Below are 20578 nucleotides of genomic sequence, written 5' to 3' on the forward strand. Positions count from 1 at the left end.
AAAAATGTGTAACACTTTCAGTGAGGTTGCAGACATAGCCTCTGATGATGAAAATAGCTATAAAACGGTGTTGGATTGGATTGAGAAAGCAATGAAGGATTTGCCCAAGCAAATTCACTGTGAAAGTGTGGGAAAAACTAATACTGGTGGAGCAAGTTGTAGCAGCAACAAACAAATTAATAGTGAGAGTGTGGAAAGAACTGTTATTGGTGAAGTAAGTTGTAACAACAACAGTGTTCAACTTGCACTGAATGATCCAGTAGTGACATGTCGTAAAGGCCGTCCACCTTGCCTAAGGAAAAAATCTTCGATTCGTAAGAAATCCGTTCAAAAGAACAAGTCCGCACAAAAAAATAAGGTATGATTAAAAAAAAAAGATCTATTTTCCAATTAATTTGGTCTTAGTTTAATTGTCTTTAATAATCTTGTAGGATTTACAAGAAAATGCCCCATCATCTTATCATGTGCCTAATGAAATCTCCACACAAGGGAGCAACATAGCCATGGTAAATTTTGTGAATTTTTCTTTTAAAATTTTATTTTGTTTTGAGGATATGTAATTAAGTATAAGATTGCGCATATGTAGACGCTACAAGAAGGAAGTACTATTTATGGAAATCTCAACTAATGCGGCACTATGGGCTATTATAATGTAAGAATTAAATTATTTAAATTTTAGTTTTAAGATTTTTATATGAATTTTACATATATTTTATTATTTGATTAGGTACCTATGTACCAATCCCAATTCAGTGGAAGCAACATTTATCAGTCATTTCCTTATAATTGGCACACAATAAGTTGTTGTTTATAAGTCGTTAATGAATACATATATTTTAAAATTTCTGTAATGTAATATGATGTTTATTTTTATGTATTATAGCAACCAGTCCCACCGTATACTTCGCAGTTGCATTATTCTTCTCCTTCGATGACTTATCAAGGATCTCAAAGTGAGAATTTCCAACAGTTACTATAGCAGCAGCAGCGTAATGAAGATAACAATGATGATACTTGACTTGTATTTTGGCTTTAAATTGTAGTGATGAAATAATGTTGTGTTAAATTGAACTTTAAATTTTTAAAATTATGTTAGATTTGACTTTAAATCTTTGAAATTGTAGTGATGGAATAATGTTTTGTGTTAAAGTGAGCTTTAAATTTTTGAAATTATGTTAGATTTGTTTAACGTTGTCCACTTGCAATTTGTTTGCTCGCACTGTCATGAAGTGATATTGTATAGGCACCGATGGTTTGCAGTCAGTGCAAATATTTCCAGCTATGTGAAAGGTAATGATTCTTCCTCTTAAATTTTGTTTTCATACTCATGTCCACGTTTTTAATTGAACTGTTCTTTCTGCTTTTATACTTATGTCCATGCCTTTCTTCAGGTTCTCAATTCTGTTTAAGTTATCAAATCTAATCATCTTCAATTTATCACTGTATCAGATTCTTGTATCCTCTTGAAAATGCAAAGCTAATGTGTGATACAATATTAATATAAATTGGAGGCTTTGTTTTCACTAGTAGATAACAGAGGCCCTGTGCAAAGAATTAAAAATCACTTAAAGAGCCATGTTGCACAAATGTGTGCAAGGACATAATTTTACAAAATTATTTTTCTTATGTTACAGAATTCATATCTCATATGCAGAGTCTAGAGGAAAACAATTCATACACAAAAATCATTTTATTTAAATTATTTAAATTTATACATAACACGGGGTACAATTTCATTTATGCAAAATACATATAGCAATGATTATCCCTAAAATACAACATACAATGGATAATATAGGCAGAATAATACAATCATTTCTGCCTTTATCAGTTTGCACAGCTTTGTCGCATGTAGGCACTTCAGTTTGCACCCCCTTTTCAAGTGTTTCCACAATAAATTTTGTAGTTTTTAACATATTGGATGTCTCTGGCAATTTTTCATGCCTTTTTATGTAATCATTGTAGGCTATTTCGGCATCCAACAAAGATTTATAAGATTTATAAGAATTCCCTTTGAATCCATTTACTTGCATCTTGCATTCAGGCCAAGAATTGTATATGCCCGACTTTCGTCCTTTGAAAACAACATAACAACTTTGAGTAGGCATTTGAATTCTACATTGGAAAAATTTAGATAAAATATTATCACAAATAAATATTCTAGACATTTATGCTAAGAAACTCCTAATGATAATATATATTGATATGCAATACAGGGAAGTAAGACTTTGAAATTTTTATGGACTTTGTTGATTTCCTTGCCCTGCACTTACATTGATCTTATGGACTTTCGGTCGGCCATCTCTATTATAACCAAATTTTTATCTAACAATGGCTTCAAATAGTCAATCAAAATAAATGTAATAAGTCACGTAACTTAGGATTAAAATTGAACTGATTATTATGTTCTTCCCAATGTACTCCAATATGATTTTTTTTTTCCAGAAAAAAGTGACTAGTCTTCAACTCTCCAATATGATTTTTTTTATGGACTTTGTTGATTTCCATGCCCTGCACTTACATTGATCTTATGGACTTTCAGTCGGCCATCTCTATTATAACCAAATTTTTATCTAACAATGGCTTCAAATAGTCAATCAAAATAAATGTAATAAGTCACGTAACTTAGGATTAAAATTGAACTGATTATTATGTTCTTCCCAATGTACTCCAATATGATTTTTTTTTCCAGAAAAAAGTGACTAGTCTTCAACTCTCAAAATATTGTATATTAAGAATAGAAATTTATAATTCGAATATAACAATAGAAATTTAAGTTGTGCTATAATAGAATTGACCACAAGAATTCCACAGACAAAATAATTTCAATGAGAGTGATTTGAAGCATATATTATGCAAAGCTTGTCAGAAGAAACAAGTCTATTCGTAGCAGGAAAAAGAAAAACCAAAAGTAACAACAAATGCAAGAAATACAACTCCCAGAAGTAGAAAAACAATTTGGGAAATTATTTAAGGCAAAATAAATTATATATGGAAATTCTAGTTGCTAAATTATTCTTGCATCAAATAGTAATAAAAAGTAACAACAATTTAAGGGTTAATTTTATGGGGACATGAGAATAAAGATTTTCGGGAATAATTACCTTTTCATAGCAAAAATGAAAATTAATTAGAGATAATTTTCTTTTATATCAAAAGTGCAACTTTTTTTTTTAATATATCATCAGTGTGACAAATCGCAGTAAAAGATTAATAGAATTCGGAAAAGATTAATTAGAAAAAGGATTATCTGTTCAGCACCCATTACTAGTTGATACACAAAGATGATCTCAAACTGTCAATCGGTAGCACTGAGAATTGAAATGAGCTTGAATTGAACATGCTTATGGAAGAAATGCTCACACTGTCAATCTCAAAATTTCATCATCCACAAGATAAAAAAAAAAAAGAAATGCTCACAGATGGGTCACTACAACTGCAACAGCATGCAACAACTAGAAGTCTCCAAAGCAGCGATGTCGTAGATGAAGAAGAGTCGATCGTGTCTGTTGTAGATCTGGGCTGGGCGAGAAAAAAAAAAAGAAGGGGCTCGGCGAGAACAAGAAGCGGCTGTCGTCCAGGGGGAGTCCGGTAATGAAGCAAATCGAAGCAAATGGAGAGGGAGTCTGGTAACGAAGCAAATGGAGGGGGAGTAAAATGAGTGGAGGGGGAGTAAACTAAGGAAAGGAAAATGAGTGGTTGGGGAGGTGCGTTTCTTGTGGGTCCACGCAAGACTCAAAGAAGCAGAACTCAACGCGTGAAACGGCAATTCAACGCTGCCTTTCTGTCGTCCTTTTGTCTTCTTTGAGTTCGTTTATCATTTTCCTTTATTCTTATTCCCAAATTACATTTTGCCAAGTAAACATGGATTTCACATTCCTTCATTCCCATTCCCCATTCTATGAAGTAAACACACCATTAATTAAAACAGAATAAATGATTCGCCAATCAAAACAGAGATAATTAGAATAAGAAACCAATTTTTTTTTTTTGGTTGGGGTTTGTCCTTTGTGTTTTCTCTTTCTTTAATTATCAACTCATCAGAATTCATAAAATTCAAATCTTCAAATTTTCTTTTCTCTTCTTTAACAATGAACTCAAAAAACGAAAAACGAAAAAGAAAATAATAGTAATAAATAAAATAAAAAATAAAGAAAATAAGACTCATCGTACGGCATTAGCTGCATTTTTTTCTCACGGGCCATCCATTCCTTTTGCTATTTGAAATACGACTCAACGGCTTGTTTCTATCAGCAGGCATTGGATTTAACTACGATTTATTAACAAACCTTGGAGAAATTCCAGTAAGGGGCTAATCTGATCGAGCGCGAAAGCAACTTTGGAGACATTCTTTGCTTCTGATTGAAGCAGAGCATTTTTTGGTAATTTAAAATAAAACTTTGCATGAGTAGATATAACAGACAAAAAGAACAAAACTGAAATTGAAATTGCATACTTACTGATAAATTCAGAGACTTTAAACCTAATATTAATGTTAATTAATTATACTTAATATGCACAAAATTTCATGCATGAACCAGATGAAGATCTTGTTTTCAGCAGTGAGGGATTGAACAACAATTTGAAGAACAAGAAGCTTGAAGAAGTGCAAAGTACACCAGATGCAAAGTTGCCTCGAAAGTCTCCATCAATACCCGGTTCAGGTTATTCGGAAAACCAAAGTTAATGCAAAATCAGAGAACAAACCAGAGGAAAGCTATGTACTACAATCACTCTGCCAAAACTACCACAATGATATGTGGTGATGAGCAGTAAACCAAGCAAGACTCCTGATGCAAGCAATTTATTGAAGGCTTTTCCTTAAGTTCCTTACTGCAAAAATGCATGAATCAGGCAGTTATTTTAGCAGCCCAGGATTAGGATTGCTTGGTCATTTTGAGACTACTTTGCAGACTCATATTCATCTGGAGAGTAAACAATTAATGTTTCCAGGTTGAAACAAAGACGCCTCTGATCTGGTGCTAACCCATAGTATGAATGTATAATTATTATTTTTAAAACAAACAAAATTTTAATGTGATATTCATCATTGATTTAATCGATTTTATCTAACAAATTATATTATAATTAATTTATACACCCTACATTACATTATAACCGATTCCATAAAAGGTGAGATCGATCATCTGTCATTTCCCTGCAAATACACAGTCATTCCTTTTCTATTTTTCATTTGCTCTGAACCCAAAACAACAAGCAGGAAGATATTTATCCATCATATTTTGAAGCTTAATCGTAATCTCAAGTTATGTGTTAAGTTCATCAATTTTCCAAATCTTAATATCTGTTAACGGGTAGTAAACAAACAACAGCCACAGCATCAGAAGGCACAAGTGCAGTTCAAGTAAAATCTATGTTCATTCAGTAAGAATATCAACAAGCAAAAACTGTGTCAACTAGAACTCCAGAAGCCATAGGCAACACAAGAATATTCAATCAGATTGCAATCACCTAATTTCTTTATTGTTCATTCATTGCAATGCAATTCATCGACTATGATACAAACCACTTTCAAGTGTACCCAAGAACTTGCCCTTATCATTTCCTGATCTGGCATCTTTTGCTCAAAAGGAAGGGAATGGATATAGTTAAGTCCTCATCTCATTTGAGTTCAAAAGCCCCCGAGTCATTTTCTTTCACTGTACTAAAATAAAAAAATAAAGTTATTAATTATACATTGTGTGTGCACACGTGCATGAAATAACAAATACAAAAATGAGAAAGCTGCAAGAGATAATGATGCAATGAAACAGTGATGGTAAGATCCAAAACAGAGGATTTATTTCAGTCCTTTACTTTTGATCCAAGCAGAGCATCTTCTGGGAGTTTAACATGAAATTGTTTTGCAAGGTTAGATACATTAAATAAATAAAGAGAATATAAATGATTTGCCATATGCAGCGAACATAAATTGGAACTCAGAATCTGAGATGCGTACTTGCACATAAATTCAGAGAATAATCACTAGTTTATTTCCCTTCAGTCGAGCTGTCTAAATCTTTTAGCTTGAGATTCCTCATCATCACAGCAGCCACTTCCACTGGCCTCAGCTGTCCCAACATGTTCTGCAAGGCTTCGCTTTGATGTTGTGGCTACTTCCATATTTGATCCAACAAGATTTCGATGGAATTCATTTAGATTATAAGAAGTAAAGCGAGTCCATTGGTTTGTTGTTTGGTTGAACTCCTCCACTTGGTGCACAAAAACTGGATGGAAACCACACTTTTTCACCTCCAATCCTGGGCCCCACAAGGGTTGAAATTCAAAATGCCAATTGTGTTCATAGCATTCTTGTTCTTGACAAGGTAAATAGAGTAGCCAAAGATGGGCTGACCCATCCTGACCGAACTTTTCCCTAAAAGTAGTACTATCAACGACTCTAGAACCTTTCAAGCGCCAGGTCAAACACTTTGTGGGATATGAACGTAAAGTTCTGATTCTAGTTGAATGCTTATTGACATGAAACACACAGCAAATAGCATATCCCGCCACCTTATTCTTATTAAATGAATCGGGAGGCCTGTTGAGTGTTATTGAAGAACCCTTGTTCTGATACATGAACCACTCTGGAATTTCGCTTCCTGGAACAACAATGCTTAAACGCTGTCGCGAATGTGACACAGCCTGCAACCAAAAAATTAAGAGGAAAAAATAAAAAATAAAACCATACCTCTGCATAAATTTACTGCAATATGTTTGGCATGGTAGAGAGACATGGAGTAAGAGACTGACCTCGAGGTACTCTTTCAGCATTGAAAATGCCAAGCCATTGAATTTCAAACAGTCCATACAATGAATATATGTGCTGTTCGACTTGCAAGATTTTAACACACATGATATCATTTCCAATGAAGTACAACCATCTACTCTAATGGACAAAATACTGGGTGGAGGTCGTGGTAGAGATTGAAGCCTCTTGCAATCCTCCAATACCATTTTCCGAAGCTTAGGAAGATGGATAATGCTTGCTGGAAGTGAAACAAAATTGTTTCTACTCAAATATAACTCTTTTAATGAGCACAAGTTGCCAATATCGCTTGGGATTGCTCCTTCCCCTAGATTACAGTCACTGATATCTAATTTTCTTAAACAACACAAACCTGATAGAGATGGGAATCTCCAAGCCACAGGATCTGAATTCCTTCGGATCAAAGTGATGGGGAAGTGCAGAAACCATGATGTTGATTGCAACAGTCCTTTGCACCCGCTTATATCAAGTACTTCCAAGCTTTCTACTTTCCCCAAGTTCTCTGGCACATTTTTAAGTTTGGAGCAGCCAGAGAGATGCAACGTTTTAAGAGACCTCAAACCATTTATAGTTCTTGGAAGACTCTCGAGATTTTTGCAATCTTTCAAATTCAACAAAATAAGGCCAGAAAGTAATTCAATAGACGCTGGCAGTCCTCTTATAGCAGTTCCTTCCAAATGAAGCTCCAACAGCTGCTCCATACTTTCCACGATCTCCGGGAACTCTCTGAACTTCAAAAGGCCAGAAAGATTCAAAGTTGATAGATATTTTAGAGCACTTATGGTACTCGGAATACGCTCAAGATTTTTGCAGCCATACAAAGTCAACCGACCAAGTCCAGATAGAAGTTCAATTGAGGGTGGCAGCTCTTTAACATCAGTTTCATCCAAATGAAGTTCCTGCAGACACTCCATACTTCCCACAATGTCTGGAAATTTCTTCAATTTCAGGCAACCAGAAAGTACAAGTGTTTCAAGAGATTTCATAAAGATCTTGGCTGGAAGAGTTGTAAGACTTGTACAACCTTTCAAATTCAAAAAAATCAGCTTCTTGTGAACCAACAAAGATGGGTGTGTTTGAAAGTTAAATTTGCAACTGTAAAATGTGTTTGGGAACTTAGAAAATGAAAGAAAAATACTCTGAAGCTTTATCTTATTCTATTCTCGAAAATTACAATCAAATGGAATTAACATCAGTTTATATACTCAGCTAAGCTAAAGATAACTAAAACTAATTAAGCAAGCTTAACTACAAAACAGAATGAAAAGCATGCTACAACAAACTTGCTGAGCTGGCAAAGCTACTTAACAGACTCTGCTGATTTTGGCTTTGACTCACACGTGCTGACTGAGCTGCTCCTTTGGCTGCAGCATGAGCTTCCTTAACATCCCCCCTCAAACTCAAGGGGCATGTTAGCACATTGAGTTTGGCTCGAAAATAATTGAAGTGGAGAAAAGTGAGAGGCTTAGTTAGGATGTCTGCAATCTGTTCTTCACTGGGAATATACCTGATTTCCAGTTCTTTAGCTAGGACTTTATCTCTAATGAAGTGCATGTCTAATTCAATATGTTTTGTTCTTGAATGGTAGACAGGATTCTTAGCTAGTTCTATGGCACTGACATTGTCACACCAAATCGTGGGAAGAGATATACATTCAATACCAAGTTCATCAAATAATGACTGAATCCATGAGAGTTCTACACTTGCAGCTGCAAGGGCTCTGTATTCACTCTCTGCACTGGACCTAGCAACCACTGATTGTTTCTTGGATGACCAAGATATTAAGTTGTTTCCCAAATAAATGCAATAAGCACCTGTTGATTTCCTATCATCTATGTCACAAGCCCAATCTGCATCAGTGTACCCTGAGAGCTTCATTTCTCCTTCTGCTGAAAACTTTAAACCATAATCTGCAGTCTCCTTTAGATACCTAAGAACTCTTTTGCAGGCAACGACATGTTGAAGTGTAGGAGCTGACACATATTGACTTAGCTTGTGGACTGCATAAGCTATCTCTGGTCTTGTTAAAACTAAATACTGCAATCCTCCAACAAGGCTTCTGTAACCAGTGGGATCTTCAACATATTGGCCCAAATGACTCTTTGCTTCCTTCTGGAGCTTTACTCCTGTCACCATTGGAGTATCACATCCTTTGCATTCTAACATATCAGCTTTACTCAACAAATCCTTGATATATTTCCTTTGAGACAGATAAATATCCTCTGCAACATAAGAAACTTCAATGCCAAGGAAATATGATAGTTTCCCCAAGTCCTTCAGAGCAAACACTCTACTGAATTCCAAGATAAATTGCTCCAATTCTGAACTATTAGGACCTGTGATCAGTATATCATCAACATATATCAAAACAAATATTATGGAGCCCTGCTTTCCTTTACAGAACAATGATGTATCAGCTCTTGATTTTCTGAAACCCCATTTGGTAACCAGACTATCTCTCAGCTTATCATACCAAGCTCTTGGAGCTTGTTTTAAACCATATAAAGCCTTCTTTAATTTGCACACATGGTTAGGCTTCTGCAGATCAACAAACCCCTCAGGTTGATACATGTAAACATCCTCAGTCAACTCTCCATTTAAGAATGCATTGTTTACATCCACTTGTCTAATTGTCCATTTATGCATTGCAGCTAAGCTCAGAATAATTCTCACTGTGGAAGTCTTCACAACAGGACTAAATGTTTCAAAGTAGTCTACACCTGCTGTTTGTTGAAAACCTTTTGCAACTAACCGAGCTTTATACTTAGCTATACTTCCATCACTGTTTTGTTTGATTCTAAACACCCACTTATTACCTACAACTTTGTGTTCAGCTGAAGATGGAACTAATAACCAAGTCTTATTCCTGATCAATGCCTCATACTCATCTCTCATGGCTTGATGCCAGTTCTGATCACTAAGAGCTTCTTGAACTGTATCAGGTTCTTTATTAATTAAGGCTGCTGTATAAAGTTTTGGTCTGAAGATACCAGATTTGGATCTGGTGATCATTTGGTGAGAGGGTTTCTGATTCAGGCTTGTGTTTAAGGTATCAGGAATATGCTGAGATGATGATTGTTGAATGATAGTTTGTGGTTCAAATTGTGGCTGAATTGAATCTAAGTTTTGAGAAGATAAGTGGGGTGATGAAAATTCTGTCAAGGAATGATTAGGTATCTCATGATGCAGAATATTTGTATGTAAAGATGATGAAGATACCTGTTCATTTCTTGCTGAGCCTGCTGAGAAATTGTCTTCAAGACTGCTATCAGGGGTAGAAAGTGTTGTTAAATGAAAAATTTGCTGCTGAGTAAAGGATGACACTGGAATTTCAGATGAGGAAGTGTTCTCAGAAGGAGAAAAGATGTTGCTGGTTGAATAAGGAAAAATGTTTTCATCAAAATTTACATGTCTAAGTATATGAACCTTTCCTGAATTTGTCAAGCATTTGTAACCTTTATGAGATGGGCTGTATCCAATAAAGATGCATTTTCTGGTATGAAAATCAAACTTGTGCTTGTTGAAGTCTCTCAAATATGGATAACAAATGCAACCAAAACATCTTAAGAAGCTGTAATCTGGTTTATGGTTGAATAATTTTTCATAAGGTGACACAAGCTTTAGCACAGGGGTAGGTAATCTGTTTATGTGATAAACTGCAGTGTGTATAGCATCCCACCAAAATTTAAAGGGCAGATTAGCTTGAGCTAATAATGTCAATCCCAATTCCACTATATGTCTATGCTTCCTCTCAACCAAACCATTTTGATGATGAGTATATGGACATGAATGTCTAAATATAATCCCACTTTGATTTAAGAAATCAGTGAACACTCTATATTCTCCCCCCCAGTCAGATTGCAACATCTTGACTGTTGTGTTGAACTGGTTTTCGACTTGGATTTTAAAGAGTTTAAAGACTGCAAGAGCATCTGACTTAAGCTTGAGAGGATAAACCCAAGTGTATCTACTATAGTCATCCACAAAACAGATATAATACTTATATCCATTCCTAGAAACAGTAGGTGAAGGCCCCCAAATATCAGTGTATATCAGTTCCAGCACATGTGTACTCTTAGTTTCAGTGGTGGGAAAATGTTGTTTGTGAGTCTTTCCTAATTGACAAGCATCACAGATAGAGTAATGAGAAGATGAAAAGGCTTTTGAAAAGACTTTAAATTGCTTACAAGATTTAAGCAAATGCATCAATATTGTTGAGTTTGGATGACCAAACCTTCTATGCAATAAGGTCAGATCATCAGGTTTCTGGTTACAAGCATTTGAAAAAGAGTTATTACAAGTTGTAGTAAAAGCACTACAATTTTGATGAACAGAAGACACATTTGAGACTGACAGCATAGAAACTGGCTTATTTATCTGAGATTGAGATAGATGAGATGCAGGTGACAGAGGCTTAGGTTTTAATAGCAGCTTGTAGAGACCTTTCTCAGCAAGGCCCTGCAGAAGAACTTGTCCCTTCATGTCCTTTACAAAACAGAAATTTCCACAGAATTCAACAGTGAGAGAATTATCAGTGGTGAGTTTAGAAATGCTTAACAAATTCTTAGTGATTGAAGGAACAAACAACATATCTTTAAGTGCTATAACAGGATGAGCAGAATAAGAATTTGAAGCTCTAAATGACAGAAAAGCATGTCCAACATGAGAGATAGATAATCCTTTACCATCACCAATGATGAGCTGATCATTACCTTTATATTCCTCTCTGAGCTGCAGGTTCTCCATATTATTTGTTAAGTGGTGAGTAGCTCCACTATCCAAATACCAGCCATCATCAGCAACTCCTTCCAGATTTGCCATATAAGCTCCAGGATTGTAAGCATCAACTCCAGGACAAAGATAAGTTCCAGAAGTAGGATGGAAATTTTGTGGCATATAGTTGAAACCCTCATATTCTTCATAGCTAGGATATGAGTTGAAGCCATCAAAATTAGCAAAGTATGCAGATCTCGGTCCTTTTCCCTTACTGAAATTTCTAGGAGTAGGAGTATAGTCTTCTATAAATCTGTGCCAACAAATATCAGCTGTATGACCAACTTTAAAACAGATCTGGCAAGTAGTTTCTTCTATGGTTCCAGTAGATCCTGCTGATCCATTAATTCCAGCAAATCCATTTCTAGTGAATGGAGTCATGTTTCTTGGTGATTGAGAAGAAAAATTATGAACATTATTTTGACCAGAAAACTGTCCTCTACCATTTCCACTCCTAAAGCTTCCATTAAACATTCTTTGTGGACCAAAATTTCCTCTTCCAAATCCATGAGATCTACTACCAATATTACCAAAACCACCACCAACATATCCACCTCTTCTGAAATTACCTCTGGCTTGACCATAGAAAGCTCTAGGATAACATGTATTAGCATAGGCATAGTTTGCATTAAACATATTCTTATCATCCTGGTCTTGTTCAAGTCTGGTTTCATGTGTTAACAACAATGCATAAGCATCATCAAACTCCATCTTAGAACCAGTTATGAAAGTTGCTATATCACGATAGCCTGATCCTAATCCATTTAATATTGTTAACATCAGATCTTTCTCTGTTATAGGACTGCCAGCACTAGAAAGCTTATCAGCTATAGATTTCATCTTGATGCAGTAATCTTCAATGCTTAATGCCTCCTTCTTTATTGTATTTAATTCATATCTAAGTTGTAGTACTCTAGCCTCAGATTGAACTCCAAATTTCTTCTCTAAGGTTCTCCATGCATCAAACGAGCTTACACAATTAACAACAAGACTAAGATTACCTTCATTAATTGCAGATAACAGCCATCCAAGCAAGGTTTGGTCATGTGATCTCCAATTTTGATATTCTGGATTATCAATTTCTTGAGCAGATCCATCAGCTCTAGCGAGTAATAATTTTTCCTCTGGTGCTGGTTTGGTTCCATCTATGAAGCCTTCCAATCGATTTCCTCTGATCGATGCCAGAACTTGTGACCACCAGAGCAGATAATTGGATCTATCTAACTTGATCGGAGTGTTAAATGAGAAATTAATCTGACTTATATTTGCTGATGTTACGTTTCTGGAATTCATTTGTTGATTACTAGAGCTTGCTCTGTTTGGCTCTGATACCATGTTTGAAAGTTAAATTTGCAACTGTAAAATGTGTTTGGGAACTTAGAAAATGAAAGAAAAATACTCTGAAGCTTTATCTTATTCTATTCTCGAAAATTACAATCAAATGGAATTAACATCAGTTTATATACTCAGCTAAGCTAAAGATAACTAAAACTAATTAAGCAAGCTTAACTACAAAACAGAATGAAAAGCATGCTACAACAAACTTGCTGAGCTGGCAAAGCTACTTAACAGACTCTGCTGATTTTGGCTTTGACTCACACGTGCTGACTGAGCTGCTCCTTTGGCTGCAGCATGAGCTTCCTTAACAGGGTGAATCTCATGCAACCTCGTACATCCTTCAAGAATCAGCTGCTCTAAATTTGGTGCCCCTGTGAAATCTGGTGTCCTTATGAGGTTCTCGGAATGCTTGAGACTCATGATTTTCAACCTGGTCAAAGGCTATAAGAAACAAAATGATACAAAAGAACATGATTTTCTCAGATTATCACATAACTTAAAAGAATGAAAGTATGAAATTATCAATAAGTATTCACTGAAAACTATAAATATGTAGTTGAACAAATCTTACTTTGATTCCGCTCCACAAATGTTCAATGCTGCTATGAGGGATGTTAAGTTCAATGAGTTTATCTAATCTCGAATTTGATGGCAAGGATCTCAATGGATATCTTTTCCAATCAAGAAACCGTAACTCGTTGGAGAGGTATTCAAGGTCTCCCAAAAGTTGAAGATAAAGGATTTGGAGCACTCTAAGATTAGTCATATTAGAAAAGGCTTTAGCACTGAAATGCATCTCTTTGTTGCTAAAGCAATCAAATACGATGACTTCAATTGCATCAGTTCCCTAAACATTTTAACAAAACATAAGTGGGAAAAAATTGAAAGAAAGAAAGTCTTGATAAAACTATGCAAAGATTGAATTAGTTAAAGATATGATCATGATCCTAAAATCACAAGTTTTCAACTTAACTAATCACTTACTGTATTTTGTGATAATACATGGCATACATCTGTGTCCTCCCACAATCTACTGCGATTTCCAGGCTCTTGAGGGGATTGCCTCCTGACAATTTGTCGACCCATTTCTTGTAATAAATCATGCATCCACAGTCCATTGAAATCATCTACAGTTAATAGAGATTTTCAATAAGACCTCCAATTCCAATAATTGGGTCAAAATCACAGTAGTTGAGAATTTTGGTTACATAATCTATATACTTCCCTTTATAGAAGCATGCAATATCGAGAAATATCTTCTTCTCTGTTTCTTTTAACCCATCAAAACTTATTTGAAGTACATCAAGAATTTCATAAAAAGTGAAAACTATATTACCTTTTTTGATGTACTTCTCTTGAATTTTTTATTTCTAAGGATAAAGTTTAATTCATTCCCAAATAAAATGATAATCTCTAATTTGCTCTCAATGCAAACCTCAATTTATTCTTCATTTCCGTCCAAAAGATGAGGGGCAAATAAGGAATGTGTTGATGGTTTTTTTGTTTTAATCTTTTTAACAATAAATGGGGTAACTTGATATTTTTATGCTTTTAGGTGATAAATTAAAGATTTTCATTTTAAATTGGGGGCAAATTAAAATCTATCCTATTTCTAAAGGCACCACGTGATTTGGCAAAATAACTATAAAGATATTTTGTTTTTAGAAAATGTCACACATGTCTCTTTTGAGATACACAGACTCTTTTTTAGCTAAAAGATTGGGATTTGTGTGATTATTTTTGAACCAAAAGGTTTGTGTTTTAAAAAAAAAAATGATTATGCGACTGTTTTGCCTAACTGAGAGGGTCATTATTCAAACACCAATCACATTTTTGTTTTAAAACACCCTTTCATTTATTCTTTAAGCTTCTTTTTTTTTTCCCAAAAAATGATGAATAGATATTGAAAATTTCGTTTTCATTTTTTTATTGAAAAAAATGAAAAACACCAAATATTACTGCTTCCTTGTCCATACTGTTTTTCGTCCTATATTACCTTAATTTTATATCGTTTTCTCTATTTCTATTTTTATAGTCCAATTCTGAAAACACACTATTAGACACATTTTTAAATTGAAAAACACCAAACATGGTGCATCATTTTCATTATAAGCATTAACACCTGACGTACACATTCTCCAAATGGGACTAAAAATGGTGACTCCTTCAGAAATGAAGTTGTACAATTAGTTTGAATTGAGTCGATACAGAGACGTCTCCATTGCGTCATCTATTTAACTGTCTTGTGCAACCTTATTCTGTACAAGTAGGATTCCACATTGGCCAAGTATATGCATAGTTGCTGGTTTATTAACCCCAAAACACCCTCCACTTAATTCAAGGTCTTAAAGAGAAGTCCAATCTTACAGGTTCGTTAACATTTTAAAGGTAAGTTTTATCTTGTAACATTCACACAAAATTTATAATCAATTGGGGCGGAAATTTTGAAAATACTATGATTAGCACAAGCATTTCAACAATAAAGGATGTAATAAAAGCTCATTAAGTTTAAACTTGAAAGGAAAATTAGGGCAAGGTCATTTCTTTAAAAAGAATAAGGCAAGCTGATGCACGGCATGAAATACCTGTGACCAAGCCTCAAAAGATTCATCCCCAGTATTTTGCTTGCCCACGGCATAAGTACACTTGGCTTCCCAAACAAATAATTGCTGGAGCTCGGACAATGCAAGTATTCAATTTAACTTCATAAATATCAGCCAGAGCATAATTACACTTGGCTCCCTAACGAATAATGCTGGAGCTCGGACAATACGAGTATTCAATTTAACTGTACATAGATGTACGGGGTTTTGGTGGTAAGTAAAAATATGTGAGGAAAAATACTAAAGAAACTGAAGCTGACAGAGGGCAGGCAGAATTAACTACAAAACCACCAGATTTATCGTGTTTTTGTCCTGTTAATTAATTGTTTTCAATTAACACGGTAACCCGGCTCGGGTGTTAACTCTGTTTCTGTCAGTGCTCTGTTGAATATTTCTACTTAAAAATCAGCACTCACATGTAAGTAGTATGGCAGCAGCAAAATATCATGTGTAATAATTAGGCTATTAGTTCCGGGTCCAGGAATCGAGATAATCAGATTAGGTGCAAAAGCTATATGTACCAATTTATGTAGCCATGCATAATATATTCATTTTTTACTTGCAAATTCTTCCTTTTCACAACTTTAGGTACAACTTTTCCTTTCCTTTTGAAGGCCCACTCCACTGGTATAGAGAGTAAAAAGAGTTTCTTATAAATAATTTTAGGAGGATGCTTCTGCCACGACAAGTAATACCATAAACAAATGATTTCACCACATTTCAAGAAAGCATTTAACTTATGCCTCATTTTCATTCTAGCAATTTGCTTGCCATTGGCTGATTGGAAAAAGTGCATTTAAGTGATAGATTACTGTCAACCTATAGCACGAATAGGGGTTAAACAAAGTAAATCCCTACCTTTCCATGTCAAATAAAAGACTTTCATAATATCAAATATCAAAACTCATGTCTAGTAAAGGATTCCCCAATGCTGGCTCTCAAAATTGCTTTTGTTTCATGGATGAGATGATGGTTTTTGTGGATATTCTGCTCAACTTGGATTATGACTTGGGTCAGATCCCAACTTGCTGCAAAGCTCGCCTGACTAAATCTTAGTTGATTTGCTTTTCCAAACTAAATCCAAGCAAGTAAGTACAAGAGATAAAAGCAAAAGTTCAAGCATCTCATTTGAGCCTGTCACTAACAAATAGTCAATGAGCAATGTCTAGCTATGACTGAGCAACAGAATCAATAAACAGACAGACAAAAAATAATAATCAAGTCATCTGTCAAATGCTAGTCCATGAAAATCATATATATATATATATATATAGTTTTGTGTATAGGATGGATGTGCTTTCGTCGGATCTCAATATTAAAAACTCAAATTAAACAATTAATGGATCGGCTTTTCCAAATTTTAAAATAAATTACCAGCTTTGAAAATAAGTAGATTTGCTTTGGATCGCGGTTGGTCAAATTTTAACTTTTGATATAGTACGTAGCGTTGTTATCTGAGAGATGGTTCCGGCTTAGTTATTTTAAAGCCGATCTTTAATAACCCTTTGGACCAATAGCCCGCCCTCTCGAGTATTCCAGCTGATATACTAAATCACTTGTTTCTTTACCGAATAATAATTAAGTTCTTTAAACGCGGTTGTCAGATTTTAAACTAGGTACCAGATCTTTGTTAAATTCTTTAGCAAGCCTAGCAACACATACATCTAAAGGCTTGGGTACAAACATAGTACTAGATCCGGATCCCGGAAATAGTGCTCTGAAGGAGGAGGGAGAAAGAAAGATACAACTGAGGATCGAGATCTGGTCTCTTTGCCTCAGAGGAACGTATAATTTGTATGGCAGATCTGATAGAGATCAGTCTGCAATCATGCTTTGTAAAATAAAATGCTTTGAAGTTAAATTGCGAAAATTTAAATTACATAAAGTAAATTGCAGAAAAGTAAATGCTTTAAAGTAAATTGCGAAAATTTAAATTACATTGAACTTTAAAAATTTAAAGAACTGAATTTAAACGTACATTTTTGCTTTCTGGCTTTTACAAATTTTCAAATCTTTCCAGAAGGGAAGATTGAAAGATGGGAAGATTAAGAAGGTAAAGAACTAGTCTGTTCACCCAAAGCTCTGTGATAGAACTATTGTGTAGACAGAAAAATTTCTTTGAATCCTTCCGACTTCTTCCGAGAGAGAGAGATCTTTAGAGAGAATGGAGAGAAGTAGAGAGAGAAGTTCTAAGACTAAGAAATGAAAAACCTGAGGAGTCTTAGTCTTCCTCTTGGTTTATATACAAGACTTTCAAACTGTTCACTGTAGCGGGATTTTAAGTGCACAGTAACATCTAGCAAACTGCACTGTTCACTGTAGCGGGGTTTTAAGTGCACAGTAACAATTGGATCGTATCTTTGAATAGTAGAATCTTTGTAGAAAAATTGAAATACAATACGAGTGAAGAGACATGTGCGCTCTCACTTGTGTCCAGAGGACCACCCGAAAATTAATTTTCTTTTCTTTTCCTTTCTTTTTTTTTTTTAAAGTAAATAATCAAATAATTATTTACAATGCTTTACCGGAGAGAAAATGCCTAAACAGTCATCTTCATTATCGTCTCCGAGAGAAATGAAAGGCTCTTCATCATCATCATCATCTTCATCTTCATCTTCAGAGGAATCTGCAGCTGAGGACTTTGATCGTGAGGCGAGGAGCTGTTCCATAGCTTTGAAATATTCATCTTCAGTCTTGGCGCCTGCCAAAAGAGACTGGGCTTTGGATTTTTGGGTCAAGAAGGTTTGTTGGGCTTTAGAAGTGGTTATGGTTGGTTGAATGAGGCTTTTAGAAGAGAGCCAATCTTTGATCATGTTAACAGTCAATTTGGACTGTTCATCCAATTTTGACCACCATTTGACTTTAAAGGTTCTTTGAAGAATGACCTGGGAATCTTGGGTATGGAAACGGAGGTTCCACGAACAGACCCATGGTAGGAAGAAGTTCGCACAAAAGCAAAGGAAGGGGGGAAATCTTTTCTCTGAGACAGAGGGTAAATAATGGGCTTTGAAGAGGTTTAGGCAGTTTGTGGCGTTAGGTGTTAGGATTTGTGGAATTGGGCCAAAAAGATTCCACCAATGTTGAAACCAATTTGGAAGGCTTTGAACGGTTATCTTTGTGTTGAAGAAAAATAACCAAGAATGGGATTTTTTAGGGTTTTGGATAAAAAAGGTGTTATATCATGCTTGTTGGTAATCCCAGTAGGAAAAAGTCCGACAATGTGGTAAATGGGTTTCAAAATTTAAAGGGAAGGTTTTAAAATTGTGGAGTAGGTCACCCCACTGATTTGGGCTCAATACTTTTAGGATTGTGGCCGTGGAATAAGCCGGTTCTGGATGGGCTTTGTCAAGAAAGAAATGTTTGAATTTAACTGATTCAGTTATTTCCAAAATGCTTTGATAATAAGACTGGGGTTTTGTCAAATCCCATGGTTTGAAAAACCAGCCTTTGGGAAAAAACTTTGAAATGCTTTGAAAAGGATCAGAATGGTAAAATCCATCTTCTAGAGAAAGAATGTTTTGAAAATGGGTTTTATCATACCAATCGGAGGTTTTCTTTGAAGGTGTTGGCTGAGAAAGCACAATTTGGGAAGATGAGCTTTCAGCAGAGACAACAACATTTTGGGAAAAGGGTTTTGTAATTTCTTTTTCAGTTTCTTTTTTGGGAGAAATTTGGCTTTGAGAAAGGTTTTGAAGGGCGAGCATGAGCTCAGGGGATTTTGTAATGGAACTCATCCATTGTTTTACTTGGTCATCAGAAGAAATAGATTTGTATTGGGCATCATGTTCTTCAACCAGTTCAATCCAGGATTTGATGGGCATGGCTGAAGAAAGTAATTTTTCTTTAGAAGGGGTTGATTGGGATTCTTTGGAAAGTTCTTGGGAACCAGTGTCTTTAAGAACTGCTTTACCTTTATTCTTCTTTGGCGGCATTATCTGTTTTGAAGAAATTCTCTGGTTAGAAAATCAGGAACAAAATTTTTATCACCTTTAATAAATTCAATATCAAAATAAAAAACACTCAAAATAGCTTGCCATCGTGCAAAAATCTGTTTTGATGCAATGTTTTGAACATCCTTTTCTAAAACATGTTTTGCAGCTTTGCAATCAATTCTAAGTAAAAATTTTTGATTTAATAAATCACTTTGGAATTTTGATATGCATAAAACAATAGAAAGAATTTCTTTTTTGATAGTAGAATAATTTTTCTGGCAATCATTCCAATGTGCAGAAACATATTGTACTATCTGTTCTTTAGCATTTTCTTTTTGTTTCAATATGCCTCCATATCCTATGTCAGATGCATCAGTTTCAACAATTTTAGGTAATGCAGGATTTGCAAGAAATAAGCATGGAATATTCTTTACAGATTGCTTTATTAATCTAACAACTTTAGTATGTTCTTCTGACCATGCAACAGGATTCTTTTTTAACCTATCATGTAATGGTTTAGACATCCTATTGATGTTCGGGCAGAAATCGAGAACATAATTTAAACTACCAAGAAATCTTTGTAATTGGGTTTTGTCCAAAATTTTATCTGGGAATTTATCTGCAAATAAAAGTGATCTTTCTATTGGAGTGATAGTTCCTTTGGAAATATGATGACCAAGGAACCGGACTTTTGTTTGGAATAAAGAAATCTTTGAACTAGAAAGGGCTAACCCAGCCTTTTTTGTAACAAGGTGAAAAGTCTTTAAGTGTTTAAAATGTTGGTCAATGCTTTGAGAAAAAATCAATACATCATCAATATAAACAATGCAAAATTCAGAATAGGGATTATAAATATCGTTCATGATTCTTTGAAATTCTGAAGGTGCATTTTTCAAACCAAAAGGCATTACTGTCCATTCGTATTGTCCAAAAGGAACAGTAAAGGCTGTTTTGTATCGATCTTTAGGGTGAATTTGTATTTGCCAAAAACCAGATTTCATATCAAATTTAGAAAAAATGAAAGATGAGCAAAGTTTTTGGAGCAAATCTTTTTTATTAGGTATTGGGTACCTAATCCATTTTAAAGCTTTATTTAAGGGTTTGTAGTTTATCACAAGTCTAGGTACGCCTCTTTCAATCTCAGAATTTTTGTTAACATAAAA

At 34.9% G+C, this 20578-nt stretch overlaps 1 protein-coding gene across 4 annotated transcripts; it reads right to left on the minus strand.

Moving 5' to 3' along the window:
• Nucleotides 1-4433: 4433 nt before the first annotated feature.
• On the minus strand, nucleotides 4434-14189 carry LOC127900880 (disease resistance protein RPV1-like). Of its 4 annotated transcripts, XR_008052746.1 has the most exons (7): nucleotides 13865-14189; nucleotides 13452-13727; nucleotides 13191-13321; nucleotides 6754-7837; nucleotides 5960-6645; nucleotides 5528-5660; nucleotides 4434-4833 (listed from the first exon to the last, which is right to left on the minus strand). XR_008052746.1 is itself a non-coding variant. In XM_052436192.1 (6 exons), the coding sequence occupies exons 1-5, from the start codon at nucleotides 13985-13987 to the stop codon at nucleotides 6001-6003; spliced, it is 2259 nt and encodes a 752-aa protein (XP_052292152.1). In that variant the 5' UTR covers nucleotides 13988-14189; the 3' UTR covers nucleotides 5288-5660; nucleotides 5960-6000. The 4 variants fall into 4 exon arrangements, 3 of the variants coding, with proteins under 3 accessions (XP_052292152.1, XP_052292153.1, XP_052292151.1); XM_052436192.1 differs by lacking the exon at nucleotides 4434-4833 and having other exon boundaries at nucleotides 5288-5660; XM_052436193.1 differs by lacking the exon at nucleotides 4434-4833 and having other exon boundaries at nucleotides 5288-5665.
• Between the last annotated feature and the right edge of the window lie 6389 nt (nucleotides 14190-20578).

Source organism: Citrus sinensis, chromosome 3 (assembly GCF_022201045.2).
Source record: "Citrus sinensis cultivar Valencia sweet orange chromosome 3, DVS_A1.0, whole genome shotgun sequence".
Lineage (NCBI taxonomy): Eukaryota > Viridiplantae > Streptophyta > Magnoliopsida > Sapindales > Rutaceae > Citrus > Citrus sinensis.